The following is an 18,518-nucleotide window of genomic DNA, read 5'->3' on the forward strand; positions in this document are numbered from 1 at the left end:
TGGCCGTGACCTGTTTCCGAATGACCACCAGCTGCTCCGGTGCCCCCGTCCTCCACACAGCACCACACCTGTCGCGCGCGGCCTCATTGGGCTGTGCTGGGAGGGACAGGCTGGTTCCTGGAGCAGGAGGCAGCAGACGATGAGACAGAGCAGGCTGAGCCCGGCGGGTCAGCGGAGGGAGCTCCTGGCCCTGCAGACCGGGCGCAGAGCCGCAGAGAGGCGGAGCCGTGGGCCCGGGTGCGCACCCCAGTGGCCACGGGCACCGGGAGCCCAGTGACACGCCTCCCTCCTCCCTGTGTTTGGCCCTAGTGTCCTCAGGATGAGATGTCCGAGTCCGGCCAGTCTTCAGCAGCTGCCACGCCCAGCACCGCCGGCACCAAGTCCAACACTCCCACGTCTTCAGTGCCCTCGGCTGCGGTCACGCCCCTCACCGAGAGCATGCAGCCCCTGGGCGGGGACTATGGCAGTGGCACCAAGAACAGTGCACGGTCCCGGGAGAAGCGCAACAGCCGCAACATGGAGGTGCAGGTCACGCAGGAGATGCGCAACGTCAGCATTGGTATGGGCGTGGCGCTCCCGCGGTGTGCACAGTGAGGCCACGCCCACATGTATGGCCCCTGCGCGCCCCCCCCCCCCCCCCCGTGTGGTGAGGCCACGCCCGTGCTCCACCTATGTCATGAGGCCATGTGCCCCCCACCGTGTATGGTGAGGCCACACCCACACTCTGCCTGTGTGTGAGGGCCCCCCCACCCCATATGATGAGGCCATGCCCACATTCCCTCTGTGAGTGAGGCCACGCTCCCACTCTCTCCGTGTGTGTGTGTGTGTGTGTGTAGCCACACCTACCCCCTCCCCATGTGGTGGGACCACACCCACACTCTGCCTGTGTATCAAGCCCCTACACACACACCCCATGTGATGAGGTCATGCCACACCTCCCCCTTTGTGGCGGGACCATGCCCACACCCTGCCTGTGTGTGAGGGCCCCCCCCACACCATGTGGTGAGGCCACGCCTCCACTGTGTGTGTGTGTGTGTGTGTGTGGCCACACCTACCCCCTCCCCATGTGGTAGGACCACACCCACACCCTGCCTGTGTGTGAAGGGCCCCCATTCCCCCTCCCTGTGTGGTGGGGCCACACCCATGCCCTGTATGTGTGTGAGGCCACGCCCCAGTCCCCCCACATGTGGTGGGGCCACTCCCATGCTCCCCCCATGTGTGTTGAGGCCACGCCCATGCTCCACCTGTGTTGTGAGGCCATCTGCCCCTTCCCTGGACATAGTGAGGGCATACACCCATGGTGGCCCACGCCCCCTGTGTGTGGTGAGGCCATGCCCCTACACACTCCCTCTCTGAGTGGTGAGGCTGACCACCCCCCACCCTGCCTCTCACATGTGTGGGGTACCATGTTCCCTCCTTGTGTGATGAAGCCACGCCCCCGCTCCTTCTCTGTGTGTGGTACGGCCATGCCCCCATGCTCCCCTCTGTGGTGAGGCCATGCCCCATGCTCCCCCTTATGTGTGGAATGGCCACGCCCCACACTCCCCCTCTGTGGTGAGGCCACGCCCCCCACCGTGGTCCGGCCTCAGTGGCTCCCGCACTCCGGCTGTGTGTCCTGCCCTCCTTACAGATGCAGTCATCTGGGGTTAGGGCCCACCTGAGTGACCTCACCTACCCCAGCAGGGCATGAGCGGGCAGATTTGGGCCACAGCTCAGTGTAGCCCGGTAGCAGCTCCTGACTGCAGAAGGACGAGGATGTTTGGCTTGGGCAGACGTGGCCCTGAGCAGGCGGCAGCTGACCCTGTGCGCACCGACCCCTCAGCCCCTTCCCACAGCTCTTACGGTGGCCAGCAGAGGTTACTGTTGGGTGGGGAACCTAACACAGGTCCAGAGGCCGAGGTGACTGATGGGGGTTCCTGTGCCCTCCCCCAGGCATGGGCAGCAGTGACGAGTGGTCTGACGTCCAGGACATTATCGACTCCACTCCGGAGCTGGACATGTGTCCCGAGACCCGCCTGGACCGCACGGGAAACAGGTACTTGCTCTGCAGGGGTCTTGGGGTGCTCGGTGTCCTGCGTCAGGGCCTCTGGCGAAGGCACCGCTTCCCACACACGCCCGGGGCAGGAGGTGCTGGGTGGGCCTGGGACCGCCCCCGCTGACCGCCCTCCCCGGCTGTGTGTCCCAACAGTCCCACCCAGGGCATCGTCAATAAAGCTTTTGGCATCAACACCGACTCCCTGTACCACGAGCTGTCAACGGCGGGGTCAGAGGTCATCGGGGACGTGGACGAAGGGGCTGACCTCCTAGGTAAACATGAGCGGTCCCCTCTTCTGCTGGGTGGGGCTGTCCTGCTTGGTTTTGCTTGTGATGCAGGGGGAGTCCTGTGTCCACCTCGGGCCAGGAACTTCATTTTTTATGATTTTATTGAGACAGATTTCACAGACCTTGGCAGTCTACAGCTCCAGGGTTTTCGCGCACTGCGGGCTCAGTGTCCCAAGTTGGTGCTAGCCATGTAGCCCTGCTCTGGGGAAGAGCCCCTCGGTCTCAGGGCTGCCGTGTGGGCACTCTTCCCCCAGCAGCCCTGGCCGGTGCACTGCTGGGAAGGGGGCCGTTGCCTGAGTTTGGCTTCCCTGTGTCCCTCTGTCTGCTCTTCACGGAGCAGCCCCTGGGGCCAGGGCAGCTGCCCCAGTGGCCTGCAGGGCCGGCCTTAGAGGGTGGTCCTACTTCTAGAACTTGGGCATCACCGTGGGTTCGCTGCCATCTCTGCCCAAGGCCAGGCTGTTTCGCATCCGAGACAGGCACCGTGCTCTTTGGCCATCACAGCCAGGCCAGCCTTCCAGCTGCAGAACCTGAGGCCTGCTGGCCAGCAGGGGAAGGGGACACACCCTCACCCACGCCTCTTGTTTGTGTGAGGCATCGCTTGTGAGCTGGGCAAGGTGACCTCCAGGGAGCAGAATTAGGGGTGCTGCTTAGGACCCGCACTGCTGGCTGTCTGGGGTGGGGGGGTTCATTTCAGCAGGCTCCAGCGGGGAGGACCCCAAGAGAGGCACTGCGTGTGTGTGCTTGTGCACACGTGTGTACGTGTGTGCATTGCACATATGTGGTGTGTGCATATACATGTGTGTGCATTGCACATATGTGGTGTGTGCATATACATGTGTGTGCGTGTGTAGTGCATGTGTGGGTGTGCATATGTGTATGTGTGGACATGTTGTACATTGTGCACTTATGTACATGTGTGTGTGTGTGTGTTCTCATGGTGGCAGAGGTACAGGTAACGTACAGCCTCCAGCCCCAACCACTTCCCACTGCCGGAGATTCTCAGTTGTGTGCCCGATGACAAGCACTCGGCACACCCCCTTCAGACCAGGAGGGCACAAGGATGCTGCTTGGGCCGTTGCTATTTTATTGGAGCTTTTCCTCTTTTCTCTTTTTTTTTAAAGATTTATTTTGAGAGGCAGAGTTACAGAAGTAGGGGGAGACAGAGAGATCTTCTGGGCATTGGTTCACTGCCCAGATGGCCGCACAGGCAGTGCTGGACCAGGCCGAAGCCAGGAGCCAGAAGCTTCCTCTGGGCCTCCATGTGGGTGCAGGGGCTCAGACACTTGGGTCACCTCCCGCTGCCTTTCCCAGGCCACAGCAGGGAGCTGGATGGGAAGCGGAGCAGCCGGGACTCGAACCGGCGCCTGTTTTGGGTGCTGACATTGCAGGTGGTGACTTTTCACACTATGCCACGATGCCGGCTCCTGGACATCTTCTTTTAAATATTGTAAAAACATGTTAAACTTGTACAAACTGTTAACGTTCAGAACTCTGAGCGGGGCCGTCCCTTGCACTGCTGATGTCCGGTTGCTCTTCACATGGTGTGGACGCAGCCTGTCTGCCCAGTCACTGTGTGCCTGGAGCAGCATTCAGACAACACCGGGCAGCAGGGCAGGGGAGACCGACGGGAGCGCCTCCGGCCCTGTTGGGTGAAGGCCCTGACTCAGCCCTCACGCTGTGTGCTGTGAGCGCAGCTGACTTCCAGCGTCGCATCGCTGCCATTAGGAACATGGACACCACTGGCATCGGCTGCCCAGACCTCTGACGGTCGCTTCAGGGTGAACTCCTCGAAGTCAAGGCTGCAGTCTCCTGAGGCCCCTCCTACCATTGCCGTTCCCACAGCTGCCCTGCAGCCAGGCCAATCCAGGAGGGTGGGACGCAGGCCCTCGGCCTAGCGGTCAGGCCACCCGCGTCCCCTGTCAGAGCACCGGGCTTGAGTCCAGCCTGCTCCTGGCTCCAGCTCCCTGCTCGTGGGCACTCTGGGAGCCAGCAGGTGGTGGCCCACGGGTCTGGGTCCCTGCCACCACATGGGAGACCAGGACTGAGTTCCTGGCTCCTGGGTTTGGCCTGGCCAAGCCCTGGCCATTGAGCACATTTGGGGGTGAGTGGCTCTCTCTCAAATCATGTTTGTAAAAAAACTGAGAAGGTAGCATGTCATGGTGAAGTTGCACGGCTCTGAGCAGGCTGCAAGACCTGGAGCAGTGTAGGCCACATCTCAGCAGGTGTGGAAGCAGCCGCCCTCCTGGCTCGTCAGCAGAGCTGGGCCGTGGGTCACGGGCGGCTTACCCCGAGGCATCCTGAAGCACCATGTTCACTAAGCATTCTCTCCCGGCCTCCCCCAGCCCTGTCTCGACGCGCCTGTTCTGGATGTTTCAGAACGTCTTGGCTCCATCCCCGTCGCAGCAGGTGCCTTGTTACATCTCTGTGGCTTAACAGTAACCCACTGTGTGGAGGTTGACGTGGCTTTGGTTTTTAACTTCTGTATTTGAAAGGCAGTGAGACAGAGGCGTTCCATCTGCTGGTTCACTCCCGCTACAATAGCCAGGGCTGAACCAGGCTGTAACCAGGGCCAGGAACTCCATCCGGGTCATCCGTGTGGGTGGCAGGAACCCAAATACTTGGGCCATCTCGGCTGCCTTTCCAGGCACATTAGCGGGGAGCTGGATCGGAAGGAGGGCAGCCAGGATGTTAGCTGGCACCCACGTGGGGTGTGGGTGTCGCTGCCGCGAGGCCCGCCCCACACATGCTGTTTCTTTGTCCTCTGTGGTGGACACTTTGCGAGCCGTCTCCGCTGCTGTCCTGGCTCAGGTCGCTCACACCACGGACAGCGCTCCTTGTCTCCACTCTTCTGCCGTTGTGAGCCTAGGCCCCCTGGAGGCACACACTGTCCCCCGCAGCCTACGGCAGGGCCGACCGGGAAGCAGCAAGGAGGAAACACGTGCCAGTGACCGGGAGCACGGAGTGGGCACCGCTGTGCTGGCCACGTGCAGACACCAGTAGGCGGCAGCCTCACTCACACCGTCCTGTGAGCACTTGGGAGGCCCCTCCCTCCTCGCAAGCCCAGGGAAGTGCAGCACGGGCGATACAGCCCTGTGCAGGGTCAGACACGTCTGTCTGAAGAGTGCGCACGGCAGACGGACGTGGTGTTAGGCTGTTCCGCAGGACTCCCGGTGTTTGTACCAGCAGAGGCCCCCACGGACTTGGTGACACCACGAAGGGATTCTGAAGGAGCGGCGTGCAGGCTGCCGTCACAGTGCCACCCTGTGCCGCGGAGCAGCGGGGGGGAGGCGGGTGGCTCGGGTTGGTGATGAACTAGTGACAGGTCACGGCAGAGGCCCAGATCCGTATGGGAAGTCACTGTGTCCTGTGCACACCTCTTGTAGCAGCTGCTGGGCCTAGCAGGACACCTGGCCCCACAGTGTGGTACTGTGCCTGCTGTTACGCCTAGCAAAACTGACATCTGAGTGTGGAAAAGCTCTGACCACAAAAAAACACACAACGGGCCGGCGCTGTGGATAGTTAACCTCTGCCTATGGCACCAGCATCCCTTGTGGGCACCAGTTTGAGTTCCAGCTGTTCCTCTTCCGATCCATTTCTCTGTTTATGGGAAAGCAATAAAAGATGGCCCAAGTGCTTGGAGCCCTGCACCCATGTGGGAGATCCAGTAGAAGCTCCTGGCTCCTGGCTTCAGATCAGCCCAGCTCTGGCTGTCGGAGCCATCTGGGGAATGAACCAGCAGATGGAAGACCCCTCTGTGTGTGTGTCTCCCTCTAACTCTGCCTTTCAAGTAAATAAATCGATCCTGAGGTGTTTACTGGAGGACCTCCTCATCTGGGCCTCCACGTGAGGCCGGTGTGTGAAGGCAGGTTTTCTTGTCCACGGGCACAGGATGGGAGGAGCTCGGGTTTGGCACTTGGCAGACTTGGGCATCTTCACACAGACTCTGCTGTTTGAACATCTCTAATCCCAAAATGCACAGTGCTCCAAGTCGAGAAAGCATCGTGCTCAGGAAGTTTGGGGTTTGGGGGTCCGGGGTGCTCAGCCTGTGTAGGATCTCCATCACTGGAGTGCACATCATCCAGTCCCACAGGAAATGGGCGGAGGTAGGGGCAGGCTCCGGAAGACACCTTGGGACAGCCAGGACGCCGGCGAGCTCCAGGAGCAAGAGAAGATGGCTAAGACCGGCGTGGGGCAGGCCTGGGAGCTGGTGGGATGGGACCCGGGGAAGGCACCCTTGGAGCCAAGCTGCTGCCGGAGGGGGTGGGCGGGCCGCCCCAGGGAGCACAGTCTTCTGTTCAGATGGAGACGGGGGCCAGGAGCTGTTGGATGGGGTGCTCGGGTATTTTAACTTGTGTCTCAGCTGTGTACTTCATCTCCGGAGTCCAGTGGCAGGAGCAGAACTGTCACCAGGCCCCCATCCTCTGCTTCACCACCCCCATGTAACACGGGGTCCCCAGCCCAGCTCCTCCCCCGCCTCTTCCTTGTTCTTTCCCTCCATCCACATCAGGGTCCTTGCTCCCCTTAATCTCCCAGTCCTCCTTCAGCTGCAGTCATGCCCTTACTGTGACGCCTGGGCTGACCAGGCTCCCGTGTGAGCTCAGCTTGCTCGAACTGGTGGACTTCTTGGAGGCTGGACCCTCTAAGAGCTCCCCCGCCCCCAGCCCACCACACACCTGCACTGCTCTGCAGGGTCTGCAGGGGCCAGCCATCCTGAGGGGGGCAGCGGGAGCAGGTGGGACCAGGCTCGGCTCTCAGCAGCTGTCCCAGGTGTCTTGGGGCTGAGGGATGCCCCCTCCTGGCCTGGCTCTTTGTTTCATTGGTTCCAGTCACCAACTGACTTTGTCCCTTCCTTCCCCATCTCTGCTTCGCTGGACACGGCCCAGGGGAGTTCTCAGGTGTGTATCGCTCCTGTCTGTCTCCGTGTCCCCCACCCCCACTGGGAGTGCAGGTGGAGCTGGGTGGCACAGGACAGGCCCTACTGCTGTGCACCCTGCCCCCCACCCGACTTCTCCTCCTCAGCCGCCTGGCCCCGGAGCGCCTGCCCCCACCCAACTTCTCCTCCTCGGCTGCCTGGCCCCGGAGCGCCTGGCTTTGCTCACCAGCCGCCTCCCTTGTGTGCTGCTTTCACTCCAGCAGCCCTGGCCGTCCCTGGAGCCTGACCCCTGCACAGAGCCTGACAGCCCCTGAGGGCCATTTCTGGAAGTTCAGAGCTGCCAGGCACACAGACAAAGCTCAAGGTCACAGCCTCTCCCCTGGGCTCCTGGGAGCAGCCCAGGGTCCTGCGAGCCCGGCTGTGTGTGTCCCAGGAGGAGCCCCTGCGTGCTCGCTGACTAGCAGGGGCTCTACGGCCCCCTCCCTACCCCTCCGCAAGGAGCAGCTGGCTCCACCGGCTGCCCCTCCTCGCCCCCTCCCAGCGAGCAGCAGCCTCCACGCCCCAGCCGCTGTGCGCCCGCCAGGCCTTAACGCGCTTCTTTTCTCTCCCCTCTCTCCCTCCCGCCCCGTTGCCCATCTCCTGTGGGACTGGGACGCTATAGTGCGCGATGATTTTTTTGGTAAGGCCAAGGCCCTGTTCGGTGTCTCTTCTGGCTTGCCCTCGCTACCCAGCATCCCATGCCTGGAGCCCTGTTCTGCATGGTGGGGCGGCGGTGGGGTCAGCGGGGGCACAGGCTCTGTGCTCCCTCCAAGAAGGCCGGGCCCTGTGGGCCCACCTCTGACCCTGAGGATCAGCCGGGGTCACCATGCACTGCTGATCCTCGCATCAGGATCCCGAGCCCCATCAGGGGGAGGCCAGGGAGGTCAGCAGGGAGAGGGCAGGGGGACCCACGCTGTGTCCTGGCCAATCGGAAAGGCCAGGCCTCTGCTCCTCAGGCGTCCCAAGACTCGGACTCCGTGCCATTGGGGCCTGGGTGACGCGCCCTGGGGAACCACACAGAGGCCGTCCGTCCACCCACGGGAGGCACCGGGAGCTCTGTCCTCCTGGCCCCATCGCCACAGTCAGCCCTGCCTGGGGACCATCCCTCCCGCGGGATGTGCCGTGTCCTTGGCCCGGTGCTGGCCGGCCCATCCCCCTCATTGCAGCTTGGGCCCGGAGAGCACAGCTGGGGATGTCATGGTGAGCAGGGCCGGGGCGGCTGCCCAGCGCCCAGCCCTGCCGGTCCGTGACGTGAGCCCTGCTTGGGTGCTCGGGCATGGGCTGCGCTGCAGCGCTGGCCGGCCCGTGCCCTTGCCTCACCCTCAGGGCACAGTCCCCGGGGCCTGTGCTGCTCTGAGGTGGGCGTGGTGACTTCAGGGACCCAAACCTCCGCACCTTTTGTTTCAGGAATGGGCAAGGAAGTGGGCAATCTGCTGCTGGAGAACTCACAGCTTCTGGAAACCAAGTGAGGGCACCCCCAGCCCCACCCCGCCACACGGCCAGGCCAGAGCCCCTCCCCGGGAGAGACCTCGGGGCCCGCCGTGCCCGCCTCCCAGAGCGCCTGTCTTTCTGCCTTTTCCCAGAAACGCCCTGAACGTGGTGAAGAACGACCTCATTGCCAAGGTCGACCAGCTGTCGGGCGAGCAGGAGGTGCTGAAGGACGAGCTGGAGGCCGCCAAGCAGGCCAAAGCCAAGCTGGAGACCCGCGTGAAGGAGCTGGAGGAGGAGCTCAGGAGGTGGCCCCGCCCCGCCTGGATCCAGACCCCTGCCTGAACCCACCGCCAGGCTGCCTCCGGGGGGGGCCTGGGGCTGCTGGCCCGGGAACAGCACCTCAGCCCTGGACCGGAGCAGCTGGGGAGGATGTCCAGCCCCAGGGCACGTGGGAGGCCGAGGGATGTGGCCATCTGTCCCCAGGAAAGTGGCCGCTGCACATCCTTGTTGGGAGTGCCCTGAGTGTGCAGAGGCCCAGACAAAACCGCTGGGCCAGCCGCTGGCCCGGGCTTAGGCATTCCTGAGGCCCCGGCGGGGCGCTCACTGCGGCCTCTTCCTGTCTTGCTCCTGCAGGGTGAAGTCAGAGGCCATTACTGCCCGCCGCGAGCCCAAAGAGGAGGTGGAGGATGTAGGCAGCTATCTCTGTGCGGAACTGGTACTGCTCCAGCCGCTCTTCCGGGGGCGGGGCGGGGGCGTGGCGGGGCTGCTCCACGCCTTGCCACTCTTCCGGGGGGGCGGGGCGGGGCTGCTCCACTCCACTATTCCTCTGGGGCAGGGCTGGTGTGTCCCGATGGGGTGGGAGGGCGGGGGACAGGGCTGGTGTGTGTCCCCATGACCTGGGCGCGGGGTGGGGGCTGCCATGTCCCGCTGTGACCAGGGGGTTGGAGCAGGGAGAGTGCAGCTGGTACACGGGTTCTCCTGTGCACTGCCCCGACACCATGGAGCCACATCCGGCCCTCTCCGTACCCAGGCCCTAGTGGAGAGTTCTGTGTGCCCTGAGTGGAGGGGCACGGCCGCCACCCTCTGTCCTCTCCCTGCAGCCCCGAGGAGCAGCGTTAGTCCTGGGAGGCCCTGCCACTTGGGGTCCCTCAGAACAGCGGCCTGGGCAGAACACTGCCTGCCTCCCCGGCCAGCGGCCCTGTCCCTTGAGGCACACTCACCCCAGCAGCTCATCGCTGGGGTCCGTGGTGAGGGGGAGGGCGGCTGTAGCCATTGCTTCCAGCCCCCCCCCCAGGCAGCCCACGTGTCCAGAGGGCAAAGGGAAGGCAGAGGTGCCTGGTGGCCCTCCCCAGAGTCCCCCACGTGGAGCGGGCTCAGCCCCCGTGTTCCAGGCCTGAACGTGGCTGTGCACCTGTGCGTGCGGTGCTGGGTGCAGGGTGCAGGGTGCCGCACATCCCCTGGACGCCCCTACTTCCTGGCATCGCTGGCCCTGCTGCAGCGCAGGCATAGCCATGGGGGGCAGACCGGCAGGCGCCACGCCCAGAGTGCCCGCGGGCTACAGCCCCCGAAGCCCCTCTCCTCTCAGCTGTGCCTCCCCTGGGGCGTCTGGGAGGCCTCAAGGGCATCCTTGCCCACGGCTTCCGCCATTTGCAAGACTGCAGGGCCCACACTGCTCCCCAATGGGAGGTCGCGCCCCCAGCCAGCAGGCACCTGGAGAAGCCGCCTCGACCCACTGGCCTGTGTGGCGTAGTTGACATGTGGCCCTTGTCCCCCCGCAGGACAAAATCCCCATGGCCCAGCGCCGCCGCTTCACACGTGTGGAGATGGCCCGCGTGCTCATGGAGCGGAACCAGTACAAGGAGCGGCTGATGGAGCTGCAGGAGGCCGTGCGGTGGACGGAGATGATCAGGTGGGCTGCACACAGCTGTGGCCACGCGGGGTCGTGGGGCCGACTGACCCCCTGGCACCGGTCTGCACTCTGGGAGGACCTGGGGGGGCTGGGGCTACAGCGAGCGCCCTGCCTGTCCTCCCCCCAGAGCGTCCCGAGAGCACCCCTCCGTCCAGGAGAAGAAGAAGTCGACCATCTGGCAGTTGTGAGTTGGGGGCGGGCGCAGAGGTGGGGCGGGTGTCCTGGCCGACGCCCGCCCTCACCTCACGTGTCTGCCGCGTCTGCCGCAGCTTCAGCCGCCTCTTCAGCTCCTCCTCCAGCCCCCCCCCGGCCAAGCGGTCTTACCCGTCTGTGAACATCCACTACAAGTCACCCACCGCTGCCGGCTTCAGCCAGCGCCGCGGCCATGCCATGTGCCCGATCTCAGCGGGCAGCCGGCCCCTGGAGTTCTTCCCAGATGAGTGAGTGCCCTCGGCCTCCCCTGCTGCTGTGTCCCAGGCCCGGGGGCTGGGCCCCACCTCACTGCCCTGGGCCATGGTCGCCGGGCAGGGCGTCAGGGAGCAGCGGCTACTCCTGCTTCAGAGTGCTGCCCCCGGCTGAGGCCACACCCACACCCAGGCCCATCTCTTGACCCAGAGGGCCGGGTGGGCTTGTGGCGGCTCTCCCTCTCCCATCCTGTCCCCGCCCCGAAGAGCACTTCGCCACCTGCAGGTCCTGCCAGTGAGGCCGTGGGTGCTGGACGAGGCCTCTAGACCAGGGCCACAGCCCGTGCTGGGAAGGGTCGGCCCCAGTCAGACAGGTGCCTCTTGGCTGGAGACAGGAAGGACAGACCCAGGCTGGCACCTTGGGGCCCCGGACCAAGGCTCACGGCTGTCTCCCCACCCAGCGACTGCACGTCCTCGGCTCGGCGGGAGCAGAAGCGGGAGCAGTACCGCCAGGTGCGCGAGCATGTTCGCAATGACGATGGGCGGCTGCAGGCCTGCGGCTGGAGTCTGCCGGCCAAGTACAAGCAGGTGTGGGCCGGGGCGGGGCTGGGGCGGGGCCGGGGAGGGGCCACAGCCCTGTGTGCCTTGGCTGGAGTCTGCCGGCCAAGTACAAGCAGGTGTGGGCCGGGGCGGGGCTGGGGAGGGGCCACAGCTCTGCATGCCTGGCTGAAGTACAAGCAGGTGTGGGGCGGGGCCGGGGAGGGGCCACAGCCCTGCATGCCTGGCTGAAGTACAAGCAGGTGTGGGCCGGGGCGGGGCTGGGGCGGGGCCGGGGAGGGGCCACAGCCGTGTGCCTTGGCTGGAGTCTGCTGGCCAAGTACAAGCAGGTGTGGGCCTGCCGGCTCGGGATGGGGCAGGGGGGCCGGGGAGGGGCCACAGCGCTGCCTGCCTCCTTGCAGCTGAGCCCCAGTGGCGGCCAGGAGGACACGCGGATGAAGAACGTGCCGGTGCCAGTGTACTGTCGGCCCCTGGTGGAGAAGGACCCCACCATGAAGGTGAGCCCGAGAGCAGCAGGGCGGCTGCTGGTCCTGCAGCCCCGGCCGCCGGCAGAGGGACCCATGGCCCTGTCCTTGCAGCTGTGGTGTGCTGCGGGCGTCAGCCTGAACGGCTGGAAACCCAGCGAGGAGGAGCCCGGGAACGGGGTCAAACCCACGCCAGGCCGTGACCCTCTGACCTGCGACCGGGAAGCGGAAGGCGAGCCCAAGAGCAACCACACATCTCCGGAGAAGAAGGTCAGTGCGGCCATGGGGCTGGCGGGGAGTGGCAGACGCGGGACAGTGGGGACGGCACCGGGGCTCAGGGACACGGTCCTTCTCCCCGGGCACCCAGGAGCAGGGGGAGCTGGGTGGGGTCCGCCCTTGGAGCCGTGGGGGCCTTCCCACTGCGGCCCCCGGGGCTGCGAAGTCCGGGCTGGCGGGCGCTCCCCAGTGGGAGGCCGAGGGGGCCTGGGGCGCCGTCCCCCTCTGGATGAGGCTGTGCCTGCAGAGCGCCGCCGTGGGGGAGGAGCCCCGTGACCTGCCGCTGTCTCTGACTCAGGTGAAGGAGCTCCAGGAAGCAGACGCCACGTCCAGCAGGGTGTGGATCCTCACCAGCACCCTGACCACCAGCAAGGTGGTGATCATCGACGCCAACCAGCCGGGCACTGTGGTGGACCAGTTCACTGTCTGCAACGCGCACGTCCTGTGCATCTCCAGCATCCCTGGTGAGCCGCGCTGTGCCGGACCCCTGCCCTAGGGAGGTGGCTGCGCCTTCTTGGGGGGGGAGCCTGCCACAGAGCACCCCTGCTCCCACCCTGTGGTTGAGGGAGGTGGCCATGCAGAAGAGAGACCTGGGCCACGTGTCCAGGAGGAAGCTCACTGGTGGCCTCGTTCACTTCCTGTGCTAACGTGGAAGAGGCCCCTGTCTGATCCATCGGCGACAGGTGGGTGGGCCACGGCACAGACCGCAGGCTGAAACCACTCCAAGGGCACCAGAAGACATGTGCTCATGCTACTGTGAAACCTCCCACTGCGACACGTCCACACGCGGCAGAGGCTGGCAGAGGGGCTGAGAAGGGGTGGGGCTTTCCTCCTGATAGACAGCAGGCTCGTCCCAGGGCCCACAGCTCCCAGGCTCCCAGGCTCCAGGAAGATGTCCTGCGGGGCTTCAGGCAGTGCCATGAGGCTGGGCAGCTCTGAGTGGACAGCCAGAGTCCAGCTGGGAGGGGGCAGGTGGCCAGCCTGATCAGGTGGCCCCATGCAGGGACCCAGTCCATCCTCGTTCGGGTGGACTAAGACCCTGCAGCCCCAGGTTCCTGAGCTCTGGGTGTGGCCTTGCAAGTGCTGAGTGCCTCCATGGGGGCTCACAGGGCTGTGACTCCCCCTACCCCCAGCTGCCAGCGACAGCGACTACCCTCCGGGGGAGATGTTCCTGGACAGCGAGGTGAACCCCGAGGACTCTGGGGCCGATGGCGTGCTGGCCGGCATCACCCTGGTGGGCTGTGCCACCCGCTGCACCGTGCCACGCAGCAGCTGCTCCTCCCGAGGGGACACCCCCGTGCTGGACAAGGGGCAGGGTGAGTGCTGGGTGCCTCGGGCTCTCTGGCCCTCGTCACTGTCTCTGCCCAGCCCAAGCTCAACCCTCCTCCCACAGGAGAGGTGGCTGCCGTCGCCAACGGGAAGGCCAACCCTTCGCAGTCCACAGAGGAAGCCACGGAAGCCACAGAGGTGCCGGACCCTGGGCCCAGCGAGCCAGAGGCGGCTGCGGTGCGGCCCGGGACCCTCACGGAGCACGTCTTCACCGACCCAGCCCCAACCACGTCCGCAAGCACCCAACCTGACAGGTGGGCCCTCCAGACAGGAGCGGAGGGAGGCTGGCCATGGCGGGCAGGGCCTGGGGCTCTGAGGGCCACCTGTGGCCACCATCCCTCCCACAGCGAGAACGGCCCAGAGCCTGACGGTGGCGTTGCTCAGCCGGAGCCGGAGCCCAGCGGGGACCCTGCGGGGGCCAGCAGCAGCGCTGCGCCTACTATGTGGCTGGGAGCCCAGAACGGCTGGTAGGTGGTGCGGAGGGGGTGGGGGGCAGTGGGGCGGAGGAGCCTCTGGCCCACCGCCCGCTCCTCCCTCAGGCTCTACGTGCACTCGGCCGTGGCCAATTGGAAGAAGTGTCTGCACTCCATCAAGCTGAAGGACTCCGTGCTCAGCCTGGTGTACGTGACCCTGAGTTGGGGGCTGGGGGTCGGGAGGGGTCCTGGCTCAGCCTGAGCCCCCCTCCCGTTGCAGGCACGTCAAAGGCCGAGTGCTCGTGGCCCTGGCAGATGGAACTCTGGCCATCTTCCACCGTGGCGAAGGTAAGCCTGGCCGCTCAGCCTGGCGTGCGTTGGGGTGGTGTGCGGGCCCCGCCATGAGCGGCTGTCGTGGGCTCTCTGCAGACGGCCAGTGGGACCTGAGCAACTACCACCTGATGGACCTGGGCCACCCGCACCACTCCATCCGCTGCATGGCCGTCGTGTACGACCGCGTGTGGTGTGGCTACAAGAACAAGGTGCACGTCATCCAGCCCAAGACCATGCAGGTGGAGGTGAGGCCGGGCAGCTCTGCCGCAGGTCATGTGCAGGCCCCTGCCCCTGCCCCTTGGCCTCCTCCAGGGGCCTGGCCCTCTGTGAGCAAGGCAGGTGCTGGGTGGGGGCTTCAGGGTGGCCCCCCGCAGCATGACCCCAAGGCTGCGACAGGCAGTTCCAGGTTCCCCGCCCCTTCTGGACCCTCCCCACTCGATGACCAGACTCCACGACCCCACAGAAGTCATTCGATGCCCACCCGCGGCGGGAGAGCCAGGTGCGGCAGCTGGCGTGGATCGGCGACGGGGTGTGGGTGTCCATCCGCCTAGACTCCACGCTGCGGCTGTATCACGCCCACACCCACCAGCACCTGCAGGATGTGGACATTGAGCCCTACGTCAGCAAGATGCTGGGTGAGGGGCTGTGCTGGGTGGGGCGGCATGGGGGCCCCCAACCCCGGGCACACTGACCACTCCCCCCGGGCCCCGGCACACACACTGACCACTCCCCCCAGGCCCCGGCACACACACTGACCACCCCCCCAGGCCCCGGCACACACACTGACCACTCCCCCCAGGCCCCGGCACACACACTGACCACTCCCCCCAGGCCCCGGCACACACACTGACCACTCCCCCAGGCCCCGGCACACATACTGACCACTCCCCCCAGGCACTGGGCACACTGACCACTCCCCCCCCACAGGCACTGGCAAGCTGGGCTTCTCCTTCGTGCGCATCACGGCCTTGCTCATCGCTGGCAACCGCCTCTGGGTGGGCACTGGCAACGGAGTCGTCATCTCCATCCCCCTGACCGAGAGTGAGTGACCCCCGCCCGCCTGCCCCGGGCCTGCGCGGGCTCCTGCCCAGGGTGGGGCCTCTGCGACCTGCGCTCCTGATGGCCTCTCCTCCCCCTTCTGCCTCCCTGCCCAGCTGTGGTCCTGCACCGAGGCCAGCTCCTGGGGCTCCGAGGTAAGTCCAGGGCGCCCACCCCAGGCCCCGAGCGGCCGCGGCATCCGTCCTCCCGTTGGCCGGCTCAGCCCCTCTGGCTCCTCTGTCTCAGCCAACAAGACGTCCCCCACGTCTGGGGAGGGGGCCCGCCCCGGAGGCGTCATCCACGTGTACGGGGACGACAGCAGCGACAAGTCCGCCAGCAGCTTCATCCCCTACTGCTCCATGGCCCAGGCCCAGCTCTGCTTCCACGGGCACCGTGACGCCGTCAAATTCTTCGTCTCAGTGCCAGGTGAGGGCCGGCCCTCCTGCAGGTCACCGCTGCCGCCTGCTCGGGAGGCTCGGTGCTGAGGCGCCTCTGCCCCGCAGGGAACGTGCTGGCCACTCTGAACGGCAGCGTGCTGGACAGCCCGTCCGAGAGCCCCGGGCCGGCCGCAGACACCGAGGGCCAGAGGCTCAAGAACGTGTTGGTGCTGAGTGGCGGCGAAGGCTACATCGACTTCCGCATCGGTGAGTGGGTGCCGGCCGCGGTGCTCGGCCCCGGGGAGCGGGCGCCCCTCACGGCCGCGGCTCTCTCCCCAGGGGACGGAGAGGACGACGAGACGGAGGAAGGTGCCGGGGACGTGGGCCAGGTGAAGCCCGTGCTGTCCAAGGCCGAGCGCAGCCACATCATCGTGTGGCAGGTGTCCTACAGCCCGGAGTGAGGCTGCCGCCACGGCCACCCTGTACATAGGACCCCACCTGCCCAGCGCCCGCCCCCGGGGCCGCCGCCCGCTCTGACCTCTCAACCTGCAGCTTTCACCTGAGGCCCAGGCCCTGGCTGGCGGGGCGCGGGGTGACGCAGGCCAGCTGGGAGGGAGGACCCTTCCCCACACCTGGCCCAAGGGTAGGGGGCCTGGCCGGGGCTCTCCTTCCTGGCACCCCCAGATCAGGGAGCAGGGGGCCCCACTTGCCTTTGCATGCTGCCTGTGGGGGTGTGGCCTTGCTGCCCTTCAGGGAACTGTTCAGCACTAGCCTTCACCAGGGAGGGGCTCGGGCAGCGCCGGGCTCCCCCCACCACCAAGCTTCCCTCAGCCCCCTGAGCAGCTGCTTGAGGACACAGACCAGAGGCCCCTCCTGCTGGACCCACAGCTGCCCACATGGACAGCCCCTCCGGGCCAGTGTCCCCTCCCCCACCCAGGCCTTGGAGGAGCGGGCCCTGGACCCACCGGGGGTCTCAGGCTGCCAGGCGGGGCCCTGGCCTCAGTCCTCAGGTTGATGGAGAAAGGTGTGCTCCAGACACGCTGACAAGTGCCTAGAGCTGCCGCTGCGGCCTGCGGCAGGGGGAGAGGACGGGAGGCCGGGGCCCAGGCCGCCCCGGCCAGACTGCGCATGTGGGTGGGGGGAGGGGTGGACATGGGCCCAGGACTGCCCCTGCATGGACAGGCCTCGCTGCCCCGGGGCCCAGACCTCACCCTGCTGAGGCGCTGCGCAGGGCCGCCCCCACCAGAGAAGCACACACCTCGGGCAGCTGCCCACCAGCCCAGCTGGCCTCGGCCGCAGCCACGTTCCCCAGCAGGCTTCTCCCCGCGGCCCTGCCACCTCTCCACTGTGATGTCCGTCAAGTCCCTGTCTGTCCCCACGGGACCCAGCCGTGACTTGGGGTCAGTGGGCGGGGGCAGCTCAGGGGAGGAGCCGCCAGACCATCCTCCTGCGGCTTTGGCCCTGCAAGTGAACCCCGTATCTGCTCTGTGTAATAAACGTCTCAGCGTCGTCCGGGTCCGAATCAGTGCGCGCACAGTGGCCTTCAGTTTATTGGGAAAACAACAACAAACAAACCGCCACGCCGGGAGCTGTGGCTGCGCGGGGGCTCCCGGGGCGCTGTGGCCCCCGTGCGGTGCAGAGGTGGGGGCGGGCCGGGGCCACTACTCATACAGCCAGTGCCCGGCGCTGTCCTCCCAACACAGGAGCTCGTCCGCCCGGAACCACAGTGCGATTTCGCAGCGTGCGCTCTCCACCGAGTCGCTGCCGTGGATCACGTTCCTGCGCGGGCGAGGCGCGGGTGAGCGCGCAGGGGCGATGCGGGAAGGAGGGCTCGGGCAGCGCCGACCCCGGGCGGGCCTTACTTGCCAACTTCGATGCAGAAGTCGCCGCGGATGGTGCCGGGCAGGGCGTCTGCCGGGTCCGTGGCCCCGATGAGAGCCCGAGAGACGCGCACCACGTCCAGCCCCTGCCACACCTGCGCAGGCGGAGCGGCCGGCTGGTCACCGCGCCGCGGGGCTCCCGCGTCCGCCTGCCCGGCGGGGTACTTACCATGGCCACCACGGGTCCCGAGCGCATGTGCTCGACCAGACGGCTGAAGAAGGGGCGCCCGCGCAGCTCCGCGTAGTGCTCGCGCAGCAGCTCCTCGGACGCCTGCGGAGCAGTGCGGACCGTCTGCGCCTGCGCCCGCGCCCGGCCCCGCACGCGCGCCCGCCCGCGCCCGCGCCCAGCCCCGCACGCGCGCCCGCGCCCAGCCCCGCGCCCTCCCGGCCCAGCCCCGCACGCGCGCCCGCGCCCAGCCCCGCGCCCGCGCCCAGCCCCGCGCCCGCGCCCAGCCCCGCGCCCAGCCCCGCGCCCGCCCCACCTGCACCAGCTTCAGCGCCACCAGCTTGAAGCCCTTCCTCTCGAATCGCCGCACCACCTCGCCCACCAGCCGCCGCTGCACGCCGTCCGGCTTCACGGCCAGGAAGGTGCGCTCGTGCGCGCCGGTGCCTGCTGCAGAGCCGGGCGTCAGGCCGGCTCGGGGCTGCCCAGGCCGCCCCGCGCGCCCAGCCACTCACCTGCCGGGAAAAGGTGCGCGAAGAGGGCCAGGACCACGCAGATCATGATGGCGGCGGCGGCGCGGAGCCTGCGGGGCGGGAGGCGCGGGGCCTGCGGCGCCCGGGGCGGGGCCTGCGCTTAAAGGGACCCCGGCTGCGCGCCGGGTCCGCTCCAGACTTGGGGCTGCTGCGCGTACCCCGGGGACCCACGGACA

The 18,518-nt window shown here is 66.6% G+C and overlaps 2 protein-coding genes across 15 annotated transcripts in view; one reads left to right on the forward strand and one right to left on the reverse strand.

Annotated features, from left to right (window-relative positions):
• Positions 1-17,288, forward strand: part of MAPK8IP3 (mitogen-activated protein kinase 8 interacting protein 3) — a 41,820-nt gene extending 24,532 nt beyond the window's left edge. For 7 of the 13 annotated variants that reach the window (XM_062180696.1, XM_062180697.1, XM_062180706.1 and 4 more), the window contains 27 exons: positions 310-559; positions 1,933-2,035; positions 2,189-2,307; positions 7,206-7,217; positions 7,857-7,874; positions 8,642-8,699; positions 8,818-8,970; positions 9,299-9,380; positions 10,444-10,574; positions 10,702-10,758; positions 10,844-11,014; positions 11,440-11,566; positions 11,938-12,033; positions 12,115-12,270; positions 12,575-12,740; positions 13,410-13,592; positions 13,670-13,859; positions 13,953-14,072; positions 14,145-14,225; positions 14,299-14,366; positions 14,448-14,596; positions 14,815-14,986; positions 15,279-15,392; positions 15,506-15,544; positions 15,636-15,815; positions 15,893-16,033; positions 16,106-17,288. In XM_062180696.1, the coding sequence (XP_062036680.1) occupies positions 310-559; positions 1,933-2,035; positions 2,189-2,307; positions 7,206-7,217; positions 7,857-7,874; positions 8,642-8,699; positions 8,818-8,970; positions 9,299-9,380; positions 10,444-10,574; positions 10,702-10,758; positions 10,844-11,014; positions 11,440-11,566; positions 11,938-12,033; positions 12,115-12,270; positions 12,575-12,740; positions 13,410-13,592; positions 13,670-13,859; positions 13,953-14,072; positions 14,145-14,225; positions 14,299-14,366; positions 14,448-14,596; positions 14,815-14,986; positions 15,279-15,392; positions 15,506-15,544; positions 15,636-15,815; positions 15,893-16,033; positions 16,106-16,227 (3,258 nt within the window). In that variant the 3' untranslated portion in view covers positions 16,228-17,288. The remainder of the gene's footprint in view (positions 1-309; positions 560-1,932; positions 2,036-2,188; positions 2,308-7,205; positions 7,218-7,856; positions 7,875-8,641; positions 8,700-8,817; positions 8,971-9,298; positions 9,381-10,443; positions 10,575-10,701; positions 10,759-10,843; positions 11,015-11,439; positions 11,567-11,937; positions 12,034-12,114; positions 12,271-12,574; positions 12,741-13,409; positions 13,593-13,669; positions 13,860-13,952; positions 14,073-14,144; positions 14,226-14,298; positions 14,367-14,447; positions 14,597-14,814; positions 14,987-15,278; positions 15,393-15,505; positions 15,545-15,635; positions 15,816-15,892; positions 16,034-16,105) is intronic. The other 6 variants (XM_062180699.1, XM_062180703.1, XM_062180708.1 and 3 more) reach the window with 4 other exon arrangements.
• Positions 17,289-18,487, reverse strand: NME3 (NME/NM23 nucleoside diphosphate kinase 3). 2 transcript variants are annotated; one of them, XM_062180717.1, is made up of 5 exons: positions 18,325-18,487; positions 18,129-18,256; positions 17,816-17,917; positions 17,629-17,741; positions 17,289-17,545 (listed from the first exon to the last, which is right to left on the reverse strand). In XM_062180717.1, the coding sequence occupies exons 1-5, from the start codon at positions 18,368-18,370 to the stop codon at positions 17,428-17,430; spliced, it is 507 nt and encodes a 168-aa protein (XP_062036701.1). In that variant the 5' UTR covers positions 18,371-18,487; the 3' UTR covers positions 17,289-17,427. The 2 variants fall into 2 exon arrangements, with proteins under 2 accessions (XP_062036701.1, XP_062036700.1); XM_062180716.1 differs by having other exon boundaries at positions 18,129-18,259.
• Between the last annotated feature and the right edge of the window lie 31 nt (positions 18,488-18,518).

Source organism: Lepus europaeus, chromosome 21 (assembly GCF_033115175.1).
Source record: "Lepus europaeus isolate LE1 chromosome 21, mLepTim1.pri, whole genome shotgun sequence".
Lineage (NCBI taxonomy): Eukaryota > Metazoa > Chordata > Mammalia > Lagomorpha > Leporidae > Lepus > Lepus europaeus.

Bases quoted from the DNA above. Each gene is read 5' to 3' on its own strand.
- NME3 (XM_062180716.1), bottom strand. From the start codon at position 18,370: ATGATCTGCGTGGTCCTGGCCCTCTTCGCGCACCTTTTCCCGGCAG. The intron at 17,742-17,815 runs GTAAGTACCCCG...CCGCCTGCGCAG, and splicing joins CGGGACCCGTGGTGGCCATG to GTGTGGCAGGGGCTGGACGT. The intron at 17,546-17,628 runs GTAAGGCCCGCC...TCGCCCGCGCAG, and splicing joins TTCTGCATCGAAGTTGGCAA to GAACGTGATCCACGGCAGCG.